At 42.3% G+C, this 18,373-nt stretch overlaps 2 protein-coding genes across 3 annotated transcripts in view; both read left to right on the forward strand.

Annotated features, from left to right (window-relative positions):
- The first annotated feature begins 36 nt into the window (after positions 1–36).
- cdc123 (cell division cycle 123 homolog (S. cerevisiae)) lies at positions 37–8,876 on the forward strand. Of its 2 annotated transcripts, XM_020472184.2 has the most exons (13): positions 37–301; positions 750–821; positions 1,353–1,413; positions 1,535–1,564; positions 1,653–1,748; positions 1,868–1,974; positions 6,450–6,501; positions 6,601–6,676; positions 6,848–6,970; positions 7,048–7,076; positions 7,175–7,303; positions 7,700–7,837; positions 7,977–8,876. In XM_020472184.2, exons 1-13 carry the CDS (start codon positions 228–230, stop codon positions 8,031–8,033), a joined length of 1,044 nt encoding a protein of 347 aa, XP_020327773.1. In that variant the 5' UTR covers positions 37–227; the 3' UTR covers positions 8,034–8,876. The 2 variants fall into 2 exon arrangements, with proteins under 2 accessions (XP_020327773.1, XP_031687639.1); XM_031831779.1 differs by lacking the exons at positions 7,700–7,837; positions 7,977–8,876 and adding an exon at positions 7,424–7,667 and having other exon boundaries at positions 169–301.
- Positions 8,877–10,398: 1,522 nt separating this feature from the next.
- Positions 10,399–18,373, forward strand: part of camk1da (calcium/calmodulin-dependent protein kinase 1Da) — a 60,374-nt gene continuing 52,399 nt past the window's right edge. Inside the window, exon 1 of the mRNA XM_020472194.2 lies at positions 10,399–11,006. Coding sequence (XP_020327783.1) covers positions 10,912–11,006 — 95 coding nt within the window. The 5' untranslated portion in view covers positions 10,399–10,911. The remainder of the gene's footprint in view (positions 11,007–18,373) is intronic.

Here is an 18,373-nt window from a genome sequence, read left to right on the forward strand (position 1 = left end):
ATAATCTCCCTCTTCTGAAAAATATTATAATACATTAGAGACGGTCTACAACCATTCCAGATAACCTAACCTGAAATATAATTATATTAAATATTGCTAATAATTAGAAGCCATTATAATTGTATTGTTTTGGAAAGGTTGTAAACTACATGGAAACCAATGTCAATCGCCTTTTTCTTATGGGAACTATATGTGGCTGGACTCACTTCCGGTAAATCATTTGCAGTATGAAGAAGGAGCAAGTTGTAAATTGTCAGTTTTCGGTCTGGTATCCGATATTTAAGAAGCATACTATCAAAAGGTGAACTCTTTAATTTGACCAGCACAGTCTGAGATATGTTGTTTATTTCGTCACTCTCAAAAAACACTGGTTGTGCTATAATTTGGGTAGCTAACGTATAGTTTTCTGTTTATAGCTAGCAAGCTGTGTTAGCCAATTGTGTGTGTGTGTGTGTGTGTGAGAGAGATATATATTTATATATACCCGTGTTCCTCTGATATTTTAACACAGCCAAACTACTTTTATTAGCTAATTGTGAATTCTCACAAACCACACCTGTCCTTTACTGTTAAACATTTTAATCTGTTAGAAGTGCCAGGTGTAAATGCTTGTGTGATGATATTGTCATTGATATTGCATCAGCTCAATCTCTACCTTAGAGACTGTTTGTTTTCTCTTATCTTTGATCAATACTAGTCTGATAGTTTGTGTTGTGTAGGCCTTATGTTTGGTGTTATCTTTCTTTCAGTTTGATTCTCCCACTGCCTCAGAATGTAATAGATTATTTGCTGGACGATGGAACTCTAGTAGTTTCTGGAGGGTAAGCATAACTTTACTTACCCTTAAAGCACATACATCTAGTGTCCTGTATTCCCATACACGGTCACTTGTGGGCAATTCCACGGTAACATAATTACTCTTAGACAATTTTTTAAAATTAAATTAAAATAAAAAATACATTGATTTCAAAGTTTAACATACCATAAAATGTTATGCACAATGACTACTTTGAACAATTTACACAGTAACAAAAAAAAAACACACTGGAAAAAAATTGTGCAGACGCAAAGTGATAACATAATTATGGTAAAATATCCCTCAGTTTTATTATTTTTCCAAACTTGATCTGCACAGTTCTTCCTGTAAATTGTTTTTTGTATAAGTTTCTGTGGAAATTGTTGAAAGTAGTCCTTGTGCATGGAGTTCTATAGTTTTTTAAAACTTTGAAATCAATGGGTTTTTTTGGCATACATTTTAAAGTGAAAAATCTGACTCTCAGCGTATTCTGTTACTGTAATTCCGTTGGATTTGCCCTTGGAATACTCACTGATAAAATCTCGCCTCATTCCAGGGACAACAACAATCAGCAAAACCAGACCAACAACAGTGACTCAGAGGAGGAAGATGTTCAGGTAATTTTGCTCCAGACATAGAGGTGCACTCCATTTTGCTCTCTAGTAAAGTTGAGACTGAAAAGGCAGACTTTATGCTCAATTACTGATCGATTATATTTTCTTCTCTCAACAAAATTAGTGGTCAGATGATGAGACAACCACTGTAACAGTAAGTAATGTAGATAATGTTAAATATGATCAATATGAAATGCATACAATGAATAGGTGGAGATTTGTTGTGATGCTTTGTGTTCCAGGCTCCAGAGTTCCCAGAATTCAACTCTAAAGTGCTGGAGGCCATCAACACCCTAGGTGGGTGTGTCTTTCCCAAATTGAACTGGAGTGCACCGCGGGTGAGAAACACAACCCTCAACACACCATCAATATAAGGTTAAAATACTGTCCACAGTGTGTCTGTCTGAGTGGTGATTTTGAGTGAATAAGTGTGTGTGTGTTTCCTTCTCTCCTGCAGGATGCTAACTGGATTGCTCTGAACAGCTCCCTGCAGTGTCAGAGTCTGAGCGATATCTTCCTGCTCTTCAAGAGCTCTGACTTCATCACCCACGACCTCACACAGCCGTAAGAATCTCCTCCACGCACTCACATTCTCACTAGGGCTGTTGCGATTACCGTATTACCGCCACACCGACAGTCATGAGTCATGACTGCAGTCAAATTCCACGTGACCGCGAGTCACGGTAATCTCCTATTATGCACTCTGGACATACGTTGACAGTACCCAACTCACTTACGACCTTCAGCTCGCTAATGGCCTGGTACTAAGCAGTCTATTGTCCCTCCTCAGGGCTCGATTGTTCCTCCATCAGGTCCTAATGGCTTGGTACTCAGAGCTCTATTGTTCCTCCATCAGGTCCTAATGGCTTGGTACTCAGGGCTCTATTGTCCCTCCATTGGGTCCTAGTGGACTGGATTATTGGGTCCTAGTGGACTGGATTATTATGACTACTGAATGGACTCGTTACCTTATGCTACGCTCCAAACTTTTAGTAAAGACATGATTCAATTTAGAAAAATTGTTTACATACTGTTTTACACACTTCATATGTGTATATACTGTATTCTAGTTAAGGCTCATCTTACAGTGTATTCAGAGCCCTTGACTTTTTCAACATTTTGTCAAGTTACAGCCTTATTCTAAAATTGATTAAATAAATACAAATACTCATCAATCTATACACAGTACCCCATAAGGATGAAGTGAACACAGTTTTTTAGAAATTTTTGCAAATGTATTAAAAATAAAAACAGATATCATATTTACGTAAGTCACTCTGACAGATCTCCAGTGTTCCTCTGTGGAGATGGGAGAACCCTCCAGAAGGACAACCATGTCTCCAGCACTCCACCAATCAGGCCTTTATGGTAGCTTTAGACAGACAGACAGCCCACTTGGAGTTTGCCAAAGGGCATCTAAATGACTCAGACCATGAGAAACAAGATTCTCTGGTCTGATGAAACCAAGACTGAACTCTTTGGCCTGAATGCCAAGCATCACGTCTGGAGGAAACCTGGCACCATCCCTATGGTGAAGCATGGTGGTGGCAGCATCATGCTGTGGGAACGTTTTTCAGAGACAGGGACTGGGAGACTAGTCAGGATCGACGGAAAGATGAATGGAGCAAAGTACAGAGAGATCCTTGATGAAAACCTGCCCCCAGAGTGCTCAGGATCTCAGGTCTGGGGCGAAGGTTCACCTTCCAACAGGACAACGACCCTAAGCACACATCCAAGACAACACAGGAGTGGCTTTTGGACAAGTCTCTGAATGTCCTTGAGTGGACCAGCCAGAACCCAATCGAACATCTCTGGAGAGACCTGAAATTAGCTGTGCAGTGACGCTCCCCATCCAACCTGACAGAGCTTGAGAGGATCTACAGAGAAGAATGAGAGAACCTCTGCAAATACAGGTGTGCCAAGCTGGTAGCGTCATACCCAAGACGACTTGAGGCTGTAATCGTTGCCAAAGGTGCTTCAACAAAGTACCGAGTAAGGGTCTGAATACTTATAAATGTGCTATTTCCGTTTTTGCTTTGTCATTATGTGGTATTGTGTGTAGATTGATGAGTGAAAAACCCCCAATACATTTTAAAATAAGCCTGTAACTTAACAAAATGTGGAAAAAGTCAAGGGGTCTGAATTTTTTCCAAATGCACTATAAACAGACAATGAAAGCTCTTACAACATTCAATGATGACATTTCTCTAAAACAGGCTATGTGCACCACCAAGTCAGAACAGTAGGCTAAGTAAATTATGAGGGGGAAAGGGACCAAATTGTTAGGGTGAGGCACATGGGATACTAACAGCTTACTACACAACATACACTTATGTATACTGAAGCAAAGAAAGTAATACTTTCTCCCTAGCATATTACCTCATTTATGCAGCAGCAGCAATAAAGACATTTTGGGACTCCCCTTGTTGTGCTGTGCTCACTTGAACAGGATGGTGGCGGTCCTTCTTGTGGGCAAATTTTGTCATCTCACTTTGTCATCAAACTCTGCATTTATGGTGCTTTCAAGACAACTGGGAACTCTGGGGGGGGGGGGGGGGGGGGTTGAATCATAACGTCAGTGATTTTCAGGTCAGAGCTCGAGAAAGAGGCCCGAGTTCCCTACTTGGAATTCCAAGTTGAATAATCATTCAACTTATTTTCACCGTTAGAATTTTTTTTTTTTTTCCGACTTCCCAGTTATCTTGAACTCACTGACGTCTGAGATTTCCCAGTACCTATTTTCCAGTTGTTTTGAGCGTGCCAGAAATCATGCTGGATTGACAGTATGGCCAATGTATTCATCCTTTTGTTGTCCTTTTTAAGCATGGAAAAGACCTTTAAACCCAGACTTGGACCATACACCCTCTCCACTGAATAGCTGGCTAATGATTGCTTTGCAACGCTTGCAGTTAGCCACTGAATCCTTCCAAACCACTCATTGTTGAATTTGCGATTTCGAACTTGTTGTGTTATGTTTATGGCTGATGCGCACCGATACGTTTTATCTTCTCTTCATATGACAGTAGATTGTCAGTAGATTGTTGACTTGATTCATGATGATGACTGCTTGTCTAGCTTGCTAACTAAGATTTTGAAAGTATGATGTTGACATGATCAGTCTAATCAAAGCTACAGTAGATATAACTTGATTTGATGTAATTTTATCTTTGGCCAATGATCTTGAGCCTTCTAATGTAAAATGTAATGTAAATCTATGGCAGCACCCAAGAGGCTTGAATTTTCGAGCTATCCCTCTAGATTTTCTGGTGACATAGTGTCCCGATGAGTGACAGAACACTGAGCCAATCACGGCGCAACAAGAGAACATTACTAACCCCTACGCTCTGTATTATCCCCTGTCTGCCCCTTCACCACAGAAAGCACTGAGCTAGGCTGAAACACCTGCATTTTGGAGCTGCCTTACTCAGGAAAGCAAAAAAGAGACCATGTTTGTATGTGACTTTATTAACTCCATCATTTAAAAAAAACATTGTTTGCAACCTGATGTGACGCACATTAATGCCAAAATGATATGCAAAACAGTATAAAAAAAAAAAAACTATCTCTGAATGACGGGTCACCACTGTTTACTGCATTGTTGGCGCTAGGAACATAAGCATTTCACTACATCCGTGATAACATATGCAAAATATGTGTACGTGACCAATAAACTTTGATTTGATGAGTGAAAATATGATGATACTGGATGAGAGAACAGCGTGTGCAGTCTGAGGCAAGCTTTTTTTGCTATTTTCTCACATCATCAATAGCCTAAAGTCGCATCATGGAGCCCATATATGTTTTGATTTCTAAGACATTATAAGGTTTGTGTCATTCTTCTTACTATAAAATAATGACACAAGACTTAAGCATATCTTGTCTGCTAAATGAACTAGCCTACGGCCTATGTTATGGTGTATAGCTAGATAACATACAGTAGGCCAACTCATATTCTGTTCTTCTAAAATACATTTTATTCATATCATAATGTTTCTTTAGACCTGCCTAAAATATATAATGAATTTATTGTGATGGTGTTTATTAAATTAATTTGTTATACTTATTTTGTGTAGATCAGCGGCTTGTATGAGTGGAGGCCTGGAGATGTTAACGTGTTTATGTTCGTTAACGGTCAATTACCGTTATAAAAGTAAAAGATCCCAGAAATGTTCCATGTGCACAAAAAGCTTATTTCTCTCAAATTGTGTGTACAAATGTGTTTACTTCCCTGTTAGTGAGCATTTTATTCTTTGTCAAGATAATCCATCCACCTGACAGGTGTGGCATATCAAAAAGCTGATTAAACAGCATGATCAATACACAGGTGCACCTTGTGCTGGGGACAATAAAAGGCTGCTCTTAAATGTGCAGTTTTGTTACACACCACAATGCCACAGATGTCTCAAGTTTTGAGGGAGTATGAAATTGGCATGCTGCTTGCAGGAATGTTCATTTATCTACCATAAGCTGCCTCCAATGTCGTATTAGAGAATTTGGCAGTACGTCCAATCGGCTTCACGCCAGCCCAGGACCTCCACATCCTATGCCATCCCAGGCCCACCCATGGATGTGCCCCTGCCTGGTCATGTGAAATCCATAGATTAGGGCCTAATGAATTTATTTAAATCCTTATATGGACGGTAACTCAACAAAACCTTTGAAATAGTTGCGTGTTGCATTTGTATTTTTGTTAAGTATAGATGGGTTTTCTACCCGCTGTGGGAAAACACTGCAGGCAGTGATTCAGCCTTTCTGACAGCAGTTGGCTGGGAAGAGGTTTGGTGAGATTGCTTCTTCGTTGATTTACTCCTCCCGTTGGGGCGCTCTGATAATGGGCCCAGTTGGCAGACAGCTCTGACATGGTGGAGAAATAATACAGCACTGTTCAGCACTTGATTTGGTACTGAGCTTTCAAGCCCAATGAGGAACATTTGTGCATGTGTGTGAAGATTACTACTCTTGTATTTGTGTGAATGCAAGTGTGTGAGTTTAATGTGAGTCTAGAACCGAATGGTCACTGTAACAATCTCCCTCTACAGATTCCTTCACAGCAGTGACGAGGATTCTCCGAATCCAGCCATAAACTATGAGGTATAAAACACGCACACACCTGCTTACACTCCCTTTTCCACACACACACACATTTTTTTCACACTATTTAATAGTGTTGTGTTATACCCCTGAGTTCAGCTGGTCCTGAGGAAGTGGAGTGAGCTGCTACCTGGTGGGGAGTTCAGGTGTTTCATAAAAGAGAACAAGCTGATTGGTAAGTACTGTATGAAGAGGTTAACACACCATTCACCTTTACTCTTACCCTCCCTCAGCGATATTCAGCGAGCCTGTGTTCACTTGCACTGTTCCCAAGATAGTGTGGCAAGCGTTAGGGCTGTTGTGTGGACTGAAGATCTGTTCTGAGAGCTGTGTGTGTGTTCTTTAGGTATCTCCCAGAGAGACTATACCCAGTACTACCACCACATCTCTAAGCAGGAAGCCCAGATCTGCCACTCCATCCAGGAGTTCTTCAGCCAACACGTCCAGTATCAGTTCCTAGATGAGGACTGTGAGTGGGATTCGGTGTGGTGTGATAATTAGAATATATTGTAATAAGAGTAATGCAGTATGTTTTCTGTTTTACAGTTGTGTTGGATGTCTACAGAGATAGCTGGGTAAGTCTTGTCATTTATATTACCAGACATTATTTCCTGCCTCTGTTTGGTTGTAACCCACGAGTATGTGCATCTTTGACGCTGTGTGTCTTCGACAGGGGAAGGTGTGGCTGATCGATCTCAACCCCTTTGGTGAGGTAACCGATTCACTACTGTTCACATGGGAGGAGCTTACCTCTGGGAACAGCCTGTCAGCCAATCAAGAGCAGGGTGACACAGCCCAGCAGGTCAGTGACACAGGCTGTGGCTTTGTTGTACATATGCATGTGTATGTTTGTTCATATGTGCAAGTTTTTCTGTGCTTATTATTCCGTTAACACCAGTTTGTGGTACGTCTGTATCTGTAGGAAGGCCCTGTGTTAACACCAGTTTGTGGTACGTCTGTATCTGTAGGAAGGCCCTGTGTTAACACCAGTTTGTGGTACGTCTGTATCTGTAGGAAGGCCCTGTGTTAACACCAGTTTGTGGTACGTCTGTATCTGTAGGAAGGCCCTGTGTTAACACCAGTTTGTGGTACATCTGTATCTGTAGGAAGGCCCTGAGTTAACACCAGTTTGTGGTACGTCTGTATCTGTAGGAAGGCCCTGAGTTAACACCAGTTTGTGGTACGTCTGTATCTGTAGGAAGGCCCTGTGTTCCGCTACACCACCAGTGATGTGACGGTGCAGCCCAGTCCCTGTCTGAGCTACCGGATCCCTAGGGACTTTGTGGACCTCTCCACCGGCGAGGACGCATACAAGCTCATCGACTTCCTCAAACTGGTGAGAATGACGGCAGTGGTGGTTCACACAGTTTAAGATAATCTTAAAACAACCCTTTAGCAATCTCCACGACCGTCTTACAATTTCATTTTCCGGCATCAGTTTTTATAATCTCACTCTTTCCCTCATTTCGCTGCAGAAGAAACGCCAGCAAGAGGACTCTGAGGAAGAGGTGGAGGAAGAGGTACGACAGTGACAGCACCCGAGGAGCAGCGTCTCTGTACGGTGACTGTTCCCTCAGACTGTTAGCCTAGCATAACAGTAACCCTAAAACTGTTAGGTTAGCGGTTAGCACAGAGACTACTAGACGCATGGAGGTTTATCCTTACTAGCTCTTGAATCTTCTGATGGAATCCATACACTTTTGGTCATCACCTTAGACCTATCCAGAATGCTGCAGATAGAAATGTATTGAATAGAAAAAACACAACAAACCATAATGAGGAGAAAAGTATACCTGCAACACTGTAAAAGTCCCGTTAAATCTCATGGTTGTGTGTATTTAAGAGGGGAGTTCAAAGCAGTGCTCCTGTTCTATTGGCCCGGTGTGTCTACTGTAAATATAAATACTGTAACTTGACGTTGTGTAAAGGTAAGGGGGAGTCTGTTACAGGAGTCTGTGTATAGGAATAAAGAATGCTCAACTTTTATAATACAGTGCTGGGGAAGAGGCGTGTCTTAGTTTGTGTGTATAGCAGGTACATCATGGGATTGCAATTTCTGAGGGAGATAACCAAAGGGTCAGAGTTTTTTTTACTTAATCCACTGGACTTTCTCTCTTCACACACACCAAATACACATTTTTCCATGTGCTTTCTGATGGTTTCGTTAAACATCTGTATGTAATAGCAATACAATGGTTTACTCAAGAAGTCTCTGTGCAATTCTTTCAAACATTCCAGTTCCTTACTCACTCTTTCTGGTCATTATAATTCTGTCTGTTAGTGTAGAATTAATTTTGTTTCTTATCATTGGTTTATTTTCTATGTGCTGGCAAAGAAAGGTGTTCTGATTGGGTAATAAATTGCTGGTGTGTGCCCATTGTTGTCAGTCTGTTTTTGGGTAGACTAAAATAGAAGGCATACTACTTTCACTGGTAGATTATACAATTTCTCTACAGTGAATGTGGTAAAAAAGTGGAATGGAATTTGGCACCAATGACTAGACTGGCTAGTTGGGAAATGGAGTAGTGCATTTTTATTAAGGTCCACTTGGGGGAGCTGTTTACCTATAATGAGAACCATCAGAGATGGTGAGCTGTCCTGGGCTGAGACAGATGTCTGGGATAACAACGCCACGATTCGCGTGAAACATATTTACATTAGGATGAATGCCTGGATGTTCTGTTTTGTCTTGAATAGTTATCACTAGTGTAGCCTAATGAGTAAAATGCGATAGCAATGCACTGTTGGGATAGGATATTGCTGGTTAACCAATAGATCCTAGCCTGTATACAGAAGCAGTGCATTGTTCAGAGAGCTGCAGTGTTGTATTATCTGAGCCTGGAGGCAGGGGCTTGTGTTTTCAGCACACTGCCCATGGGGTGGGGTGGGGGGTGCAAAAATATGTCAATGATGCCACACCCATCTAAGGAAAGGTGGGTGCCAGACTGCTGATAGAAAGAGACTACACATTTATCATCCTCCTACCCCCCTTTTCAATTCTCCTCGCTCTCTTCTCTTCAGTTTGCCAAGATGAACATAAATCCAAGCCTATATCTCAGCCTGGGTTGACTAATCATCCTTCTGTGAGGGAGGGGAGGCAGATATGTGCAAAGTCTAACTTGAGAGACTTGCTGAATCAGAACTGGAGATCAAGGGAGGGAGAAAGGGAGAGGTAGGGTAAGTGGAGAATAGATTTTCTTGAGCTGAGAGGGACCTGCAGTAGTTTGCAGCTGGAATACTCATGAGCGTCTAGAGCACACGCGCAGACACACTCTCACACACGCACACTCTATTTTATCCTGTACACAAGCTCTGGCAGGCCTGTCAGATGAGAACAGTCTGCAGTAATTCTCTTCACGACTGGAGGATACTATCGTGTGTTGTTTTTAAAGGTGGATTACAACACCTTCAGATAAAACACTGCAGTCAAGACTGCTTTGCTGGAGAGTAATTTACCCATCTAAATATTAACACCCAAACTCAAATGTATTTAGTACATCAGATTATAAAATGACCATTATAGTGTCTAACATATTAAACCTTTGTAGGGCCCATGAATTTAATTTAATTGTGTCAACTGTCTCTCATTCATGTCAGCACTCATTTGATCAAGATACAGTAATATGGCATGTTTTCACATTTTATCTGGAGACCCCCTTTCTCAAACTTCACAGCAAGTTGATGGGTCCCAATGTCGACTCCATCATCTGACCTGGTATAGCCTAATATCCATCATAATAAACATAGGCCAATACAAAATCATTTACTTATTTTTAAACAGGGCTGTCCGTTTTTGATGGTTTGCAAATACTCTGCTTTCTTGAACATATCTTTGGTGCAATGCGAATTATCTCTAGACATCCAGTCACACACACACTTTATCACACACACTTGTGCGCAACGCTGTCAAGTCGAGCGATGAGCAGCATCCTACCCGCCCTCATTGCCATAACAACCGATGGCACAATCAGCATGGTTCGATTAAATAATGCTCCTCGCATTACGCACCACACGGCTCAACAGGGGACTTAATTAAAACAGAATACTTTTTTGGGAAGAGAGAGACAAGGCGATCGCGCAAAGGTGACACGTAGCCCCAAACAATTTACGTCAAGATCATCTAGACCAGCTGAACCCTGCAGGTGCAACCGCAGACGGCGAACGCTCGTTGTCGGTCAAGACAGAAAAATAAGCGAAGAAAACAGGAGACCTGTTTTAGAGAGCTGCGGAGATATTTCTACAGCGGGAAAACCACGAGGTCGAAAAGGTTTTCTACCTAGCTCGTTTTATGCGCGTGGGTCTCCTCCCCACGAGCAGGAAGTGTAACTTGAAGCGTGGGAAAGCTGCGTTATCTCGGGGGGCTGCTGAGACTCACTGGCATCGTTTGCTCCGGTTTTCCCCTGTTCCACCATGGCTCGGGAGAATGGAGAGTCCGGGAAAGGGACGTGGAAAAAGCAAGTCGACGACATCAAGAAAATATTTGAATTGAAAGAGATCCTCGGAACGTGAGTGTGTTATTACTTAAAAACATTTTTCAAATTGCCCTATTGTGGTCAATGCTAATTGGGCATGAATTTACATCTGGTAGGCCTTTGAAACTTTGTTGCAGAATGTAGCGGGACTCTCGCGCTGGATACTTGGTATCCGTTTCGGTTTAGGGACCGTTCGGCTCCCGGTTTAACTGGAAACCAGCAGAGATGTTAGGTAATCTATGACGAGCTATTTAACGGACTGTAGGCTAGCGTTAGCCCATGTCTGTTTTGATGAGACGAGTGTTTGTTGGATACACTATGATAGAGATATCGAATGTCACTTTTTGTAAACTAGCCTATGTCATTACAAATTACGTGTGACAGGCTAGCCACTTTGAAATTAAGGAAAGCCTATTTTGTAGGCTAAACTATGTAGGAACTGTTTTAGAAAGACCTAGACAGTAGCCCGTGCCTAAATAAGGGGGTATCGTGCGTATTAGTCCATTATTTTACAACCGGTTACGCATATGTCTTGCTCTGTTGGTTTTATGCGGTCTCGGCTATTGTTTAGGTTAGCCTATTACATCCATCCTCCCTCTCTTTCCGGCCCACCGCTCTGACAGCTCCAGTTGTGCTGTTATCTATCGTAGGAATGACCTTTTGGAGACGCAGGCAGTAAAACACTGATATCAATTGAGTCTCCGACCTTATGAAAATATGTTTGACCATTGGTGAGTGGTTATCATGGTTTTCTGTGTTTATCTAACCCAGAATAATTTACCGGTCACGGTTTAATACTATTTATCACTAGGTTTATTAGGCCTACAGTGTTACTAACCTCGTACATGAAAGGTAGGTTTTGATGTGACAGCATCTTAACGGTTCATTTGCAACCCATGTGAACAGCTTGTTCAGATGAAATGCTTGGCAAAATTCCCCGGCCTCTTCTTGAAGACCCTATAGCAGATTTTCTCTCTGGCCTGTTACCTCAGTCCCCCTGGCACAGAGGAACAGTTTGTTGACTGGACAGGCAGAATCGAGGGAGGATGGTTGCATTAAAGCGGATTAGCGTGCCAGGGAAAACCTCCTGGTCCTGGAATAGGCCACTGTAACAGTTCAGACATGTTGCATAACAGCGATGGTAATAAATGATGAACATTATTAAAAGTTTAAAACAGGTCATTTCAGTGGGCAATGTGCCGTGGTTATTGAGTATATTAATACGGTTGTAGAGTGTTGAACCATGGTTCTGCACTGTGTGTGTGTGTGCATGATGGCCTTTGCAGAATTCCAGGTATGCCGATTTGGAGCAGAGAGTGCATAAATTAGGCTCGAATGTCATTTCTGATCCTTGTTCTTCATAAGTCCATCAGTTTCACTGAACTCAACAAAGAGGAGATCGGAATTTCGACTGTGTGCCTGGAATTCACATAACAGGTGGAAGTATGGACATGTGTGTTTTGGGTGTGTGCGTCTTACTGACGGACTATTGAGGGGCCACTCAATTTCTATGCTTATAGCTATAAGTATCTCCTGTGTTGCCATGGTGTCTGTACTAGCACCATTCAGTGGACTCGAGCGGCGCAGCGGTTTAAGACACTGCATCACAGTGCTAGCGGCGTCACTACAGACCCTGGTTAGATTCCGGGCTGTACAACCGGCCGTGATTGGCTCCCATCTGTCCTCCCATCTGGTCTCTGGCCAGCGCTCTGTGCTTGGACAAAAGGACCATCTGGGCAGGCACACACACACACACTTGGCCTCAGGTTCCACCTGGAATTTCTCTTGGTCAGGAAAAAATTCTCTGCCCTAAAAATATTACTCGGACGTTTCATGTTAACACCATAGCAACACATTAAACAGAGTTCTGCTCAGCCTCAGCCTTTGAACTCCCTCCTGCTGATGTCTGGTGTTTTCCCCTTTTAATTCTCTGTCAGCAGAAAAAGAAGGGGAGGGGAGAGAGGAAAGGAAGAAACAGCGGGGAGTTGGGGACATTTCCTGTATAGTCTATTAACTTGCACCGGTCTCTTGACCACTGGAGTCTTGTTTTCAATACTACAAGAGAGGAAATGGAAAGAGGAGTATGAGAGGAGGAGGAGAGGGAATTGGAAGAGGAGAGGAATGGTAAGAGATGAGGACAGAAGTGAAGAGGAGAGGAGGGGAGAGCTGGGAGGAGAAATCCTGTTAAATAGAATAGGGGTTAGGTGTGGCTGGGGCTGGGCTAACACAACATGTTGCTCTGACACCAGCTATGAGCTAGTCTTTAGAAATTGGATGAGAGACTAATGTTTTTATTCACCTCGTAAAAAGATGGACAGATGTGCCACAGAGGCTACTGGGTCCTTCACATGACTGACCGCCAAATAAGGGCATGGCAGCAGTCTCATTGGTCTTCTGTGCCTTATTGCTTTGCTATACAGGGTCATAATGCTCTATGACTGCATTTCTAAGGTGTATGCATGTTTATAAGGCGATATTAACACTTCATAAGACGGTGCTTCAAGTCAAGCAGAATGTCACGTCTTTTGACTCCTTTTGACATTTTGAGTTATTCAGCAGATGCTCTTATCCAGAGTAACTTACAGTTGGTGCATTCATCTTAAGATAGCTAGGTAGGACAACCACATATCTCAGTCATAGTAAGTATGTTTCTCCTAAAGTATTCATCAGCAAAGTCAGAGCTAGTGAGAGGAAAAAGTCAAATGCAAGTGCTAGTTCATGAAAGGCTAGATTTATTTTAGTTTTTTGTGTGTGGGTGGGGGGGTTGCTGTGGGATTATTTAAGAGATTGGGGTTGGGTTTCAGATGTTTTCGGAAGATGGGCGGGGACAGATCTTGAACTGGGTTAAGCGGTAGCTGCCGTCCCATAGGGTGGAGGGCCAAGAGACCAGAGGAGGCAGAACAGAGTACTCAGGTTGGGGTGTAGGGTTTGAGCATAGCCTTAAGGTAGGGAGGGGTAGTTCCTCTTGCTGCTCCGTAGTTAAGCACCATGGTTTTGTAGTGGATGCTAGCTTCTACTGGAAGCCTGTGGAGTGTGCGGAGGAGTGAGGGGACATGGGAGAATTTAGGAAGGTTGAACACCAGGCGGGAGCCCAGCCAACAGCGAGTCGCCGTAGTCCAGATGGGAGATGACAGATGAAAAGTGCCTGGATTAGGACCTGCGCAGCTTCCTGTGTCATGTAGAAGAAACAGAGTCTTTTAATCCCAGTCCATAAAGTCAAATGGGCTGATTGCTGCTGCCGGTTTTAAAATGTCAGTCCGGAGACTTTTCTCTATCACTTGGATCAGTCTCACAAGCCAGTGTGTAGGCTATATCTTGGATCTGTCGAGATACTATTAGTAGTTAATGTAAGTCATGTAAGGCAGCTGGGAGTTCAGCACTATAGAGGCCTGTGGCTCTGTCTGGCCTGGTGTCCTGTGTTCCAGCTTTACCTGAACACTGACACAACACTCTCTGAGCCCCAGAGTAATGTCTCCAAGCGGCGCGTAGGGAAGCCTTAGTCAGTGTGCGTGTGTTGGTCCCTGGTGTCCTGTTTCCGTGTGTGTGTGTGTGTGTGTTCCTGCAGCATTCTGTTGTTGAATTATTAAACACTTTGAGTGCCTGGGGGGGCCACGGTGTTCATATGATGCTGCAGACGGGTGTGTTTCAGGTATGCCACTCCTCACTGCTTAACTGAGAGAGAGGGGGAAAGGGAGAGGGACAGAGGGCAAAGCAGAGCTGCATTGTGGGAGTGTGTACCATCTAGGCCACGATGCCCTTAATTGAATGCTCTACTTCCTGGCTCCTGGCATTGTCCTCTTTCTGGGACTGCAGTTATCCCTCTCTCTCTGCCTAGCTCTCTTTTTCTCTCTGCCTAGTTCGCTCTCTCTTTCTCTCTGCGTAGCTGTCCCTATTATCCAACCTTGCTGCCTCAGATGAAGTGTATGCAATGTTGAAAGCCAGCCTTGATAGTTTAGCACTGGGTCTCAGGAGTAGAACAAGTGTACAGAAAGCATACCGCGTTTTTGTATTGGGATCATTCAGTGTGTGTGCGCGTGCGCATTTGGGCCTAAAGGATTAAGGGTAGACTGTAATCGGGCATCTTCATTATAGGAAGAGACACGGATTATCCCCCCATCCCATGGTCTCTCTATCCCTCATCCCTCTACCTCATCCCCTCATCACCTCTTTTCCCCAATCATTATCTTTCCGCTCTTTCAATCAGTCCCTCTTCCATCAGCTGCTCCCTCTCTTCTTTTCTTCAGGTTTTTATTCAGTGATGGTTATTGTTGCTCGTTGTTGTTTGTGACTCATTTAGTTCCTGGGATTCAAACCTAAATGAGTCTGAGTGGACTCCTGTTTGTCTTGACAGTATTGTTATACCACAGATGACACACACACACACACACACTGTATAGAGAGGGCCTGAGAAACATCCATCCAAAACAGTGGTCCCTGGCTACAGCAATGGGTCAAATTAAGTCACTTTTTCCACACTGTGTTTTTGTCATTAATATTCAAAAAAATCTATTCAATTAAAATGTCTTGTCTTTCCAGATGGCAAAACAGATCCAACCTTTTTGAGCGGGAGTGTATCCAGACTCTAATACACACTTGTTTGTATTATCCAGACATCTAAAACATGTTCAGAAGTGCTCTAGTAAACTTAAGGGTGTTTTCACATAGTCCTCTTTTAAAATAACTGATCTCAGTCCTCTTTAAAGTGAACTCTGGGGTAAAAAATAAAGAAAAACCAAAGCAATTGTTGTCTTTTTATTCGTACTGCCCTTGCCTTTGAATGAGGACTCAACTATTTTGCCAGTTCACTTCACCTATTTTGTGGTCCTAGTCTTCTTTGCATTCACATTGCTATGTTTAGAAAGGAACAAAGATCTTTTTCCAACATTTACTCAATGCACTCTGGGTTTTTACAAAGTGCAGGACAAGCCATTCCATCAGATCTTGTAATCGGCAGTGTTGGGTTAGTGAAGTACAGGTAGTTCAACTAGAAATGTAACTACATTTTTACAGTAGCTTGTTGGTAGTATAACTCAATTCAAATCTTGGTAATGTTTCCAGTAGTTAATTACTTATTTTTTTGCCATGTAACAGTGTAGCTAACTACTGGAGCTACACACTTTTTTTTTCTAAAATAAAAACGTGTTCAGTTGTTGAGAATGTCCTTTTTTTGACAGCAGACCTACGTAATTCCTAATTTGTGTTTACATTTTTTTTTTAAATACACATTCTGTTAACATCTGACTCCAGGGTGATCTGTTCTTGCAATTTGTAGTCTGACATTTCATATTTAGATATAATAAATTTTCCCGTAGTAGTTTGGATAGAGTGAACTACTATATTTTTCTTACGGGTAGCTTCAGTGTAGTCTAACTTCTTCCAGTGTGAAGTAATTGGTAGCTTGGTAAACTACTGTATACAGTGGGCTCCAAAATTACTGGCACCCCTGACTGGCAATGCACAAACAATACTTAAAAATATATAATTATGGAGAGAAACTCAAAATAAAAATGTGAGAAATACTGTAGTTTATGAATTGTTCAATGGAGCCCACCAAAATAATGTTTTGATTTGATTAAAAATCAATATCCTCCAAATCCAGGTTTCACAATTAATGGTACCCTTAAAGATGATTGGAAATAACATCTACCAAAATTAAACCAGGAATTGAATTGAGCCATTACATCACTTCATGTTTCACTTGGGCATAATAATGAAGTAACACGCATTCAATATCCCTTTGTCATCCAACATCATGAAGAAAACAAAAGAACTGGCAGTTCAAAAGGGACAGATGGTCATAGACCTTCAAAAATCTGGTAATGGCTACAAGAAGATCCACAAACGATTTGAATATACCACTGAGCACTGTCAGGGCAATTATTAAAAAAGTAAAAATATATGGAACAGTTGAAAACCTCACGTGAAGAGGACGCAAATGCATTTTGCCCCCAGGATAGAGAGGAGGATGGTGAGAGAAGCAACAAAATCCCCAAGAATCACTGTGAAATAATTGCAGGCCTTGGTGGCATCTTTAGGTCACCAGGTTTCAAAAAGCACCACCAGACGCCACCTCCACAATCACGGGCTCTTTGGAAGGGTTGCCAGAAGAAAGCCCTTTCTGACTCCAAGACACAGATGCAAGCACTTGAAGTTTGCCAAATGTCATTTAAATTATGACTGGAAGAAGGTGCTCTGGTCAGATGAGACCAAAATTGAACATTTTGGTCAGATACAGCATCTGCATGTTTGGCATCGAAACAGAGATGCATACAAGGAGAGGCACCTCATTCCCAAAGTGAAATATGGAGGGGGGTCAGTGATGTTTTGGGGCTGTTTTAATTCCAGAGGTCCAGGGGCACTGGTGAAGATTGATGACGTAATGAATTCCACCAAGTATCAGGCAATTTTGGCTGACAATCTGGTTGCCTCTGCCAGAAGGCTGGGACTTGGCCGTAAGTGGACTTTCCAACAAGACAATGACCCAAAACATACCTCAAGATCCACACAGAAATGGTTCTGTGACAAAAAAAATCTATGTTTTGTCATGGCCATCTCAGTCGCCGGACCTGTGGGCTGAGTTGAAGAGGGCAGTTGATAAGCGCAAACACAAGAATGTGAAGGATCTTGAAAGGATCTGCATAGATGAAGGATCCAAAATCCCTCCAAATGTGTTCCTTAACCTTGTCAAACATTACAGGAGAGGACACCATGCTGTTATCCTTGCCAGAGGTGGTTGCACTAAGTACTAAATGAGGAGTGCCAATAATTATGAAACCTTGATTTTGGTGAAATATATTTTGTGTTAAATAATTGTATGATTTTGGTTGGTTCCATTGAAACATTAATAAAGTACAGAATTTCTCACGTTGGTATTATGAGTTTCTTTATAATTATATTGTTTATTTTTTTTAAAAGTATTGTTGGTGCATTGCCAGTCGGGGGTACCTGTAATTTTGGAGCCCACTGTATATAGACCGCTGCGCCATTCGGGAGCCCTAAGGCACTGTGTCTCAGTGGTAGAGGCATCACAACAGACCCTGGTTTGATTCCAGGCTGTATCACAACCGGACGTGATTGGGAGTCCCATAGGGCGGCATACAATTGGCCCAGCGTCGTCCTGGTTTGGCTGGGGTAGGCCGTCATTGTAAATAAGAATTTGTTCCTAACTGACTTGCCTAGTTAAATAAAGGTTAAATAAAATATTTTCAGAGTAGCTTCCCCAACACTGGGTTTGGGCAGCTAGATATCCCTCCTTACATTTTAGAAGCTAATAGATTGCATTTAGTTAAAAGATGAGAATATTAACATGCAAGTATTAATGGAAAAACAAATAGCAGAAGAATACTCCAAATGAAATAATGCTGTAATTGAAAATTGTACACCCTATGTAGGCTACTGCC

This window comes from Oncorhynchus kisutch, linkage group LG9 (assembly GCF_002021735.2).
Source record: "Oncorhynchus kisutch isolate 150728-3 linkage group LG9, Okis_V2, whole genome shotgun sequence".
Classification (NCBI taxonomy): Eukaryota; Metazoa; Chordata; class Actinopteri; order Salmoniformes; family Salmonidae; genus Oncorhynchus; species Oncorhynchus kisutch.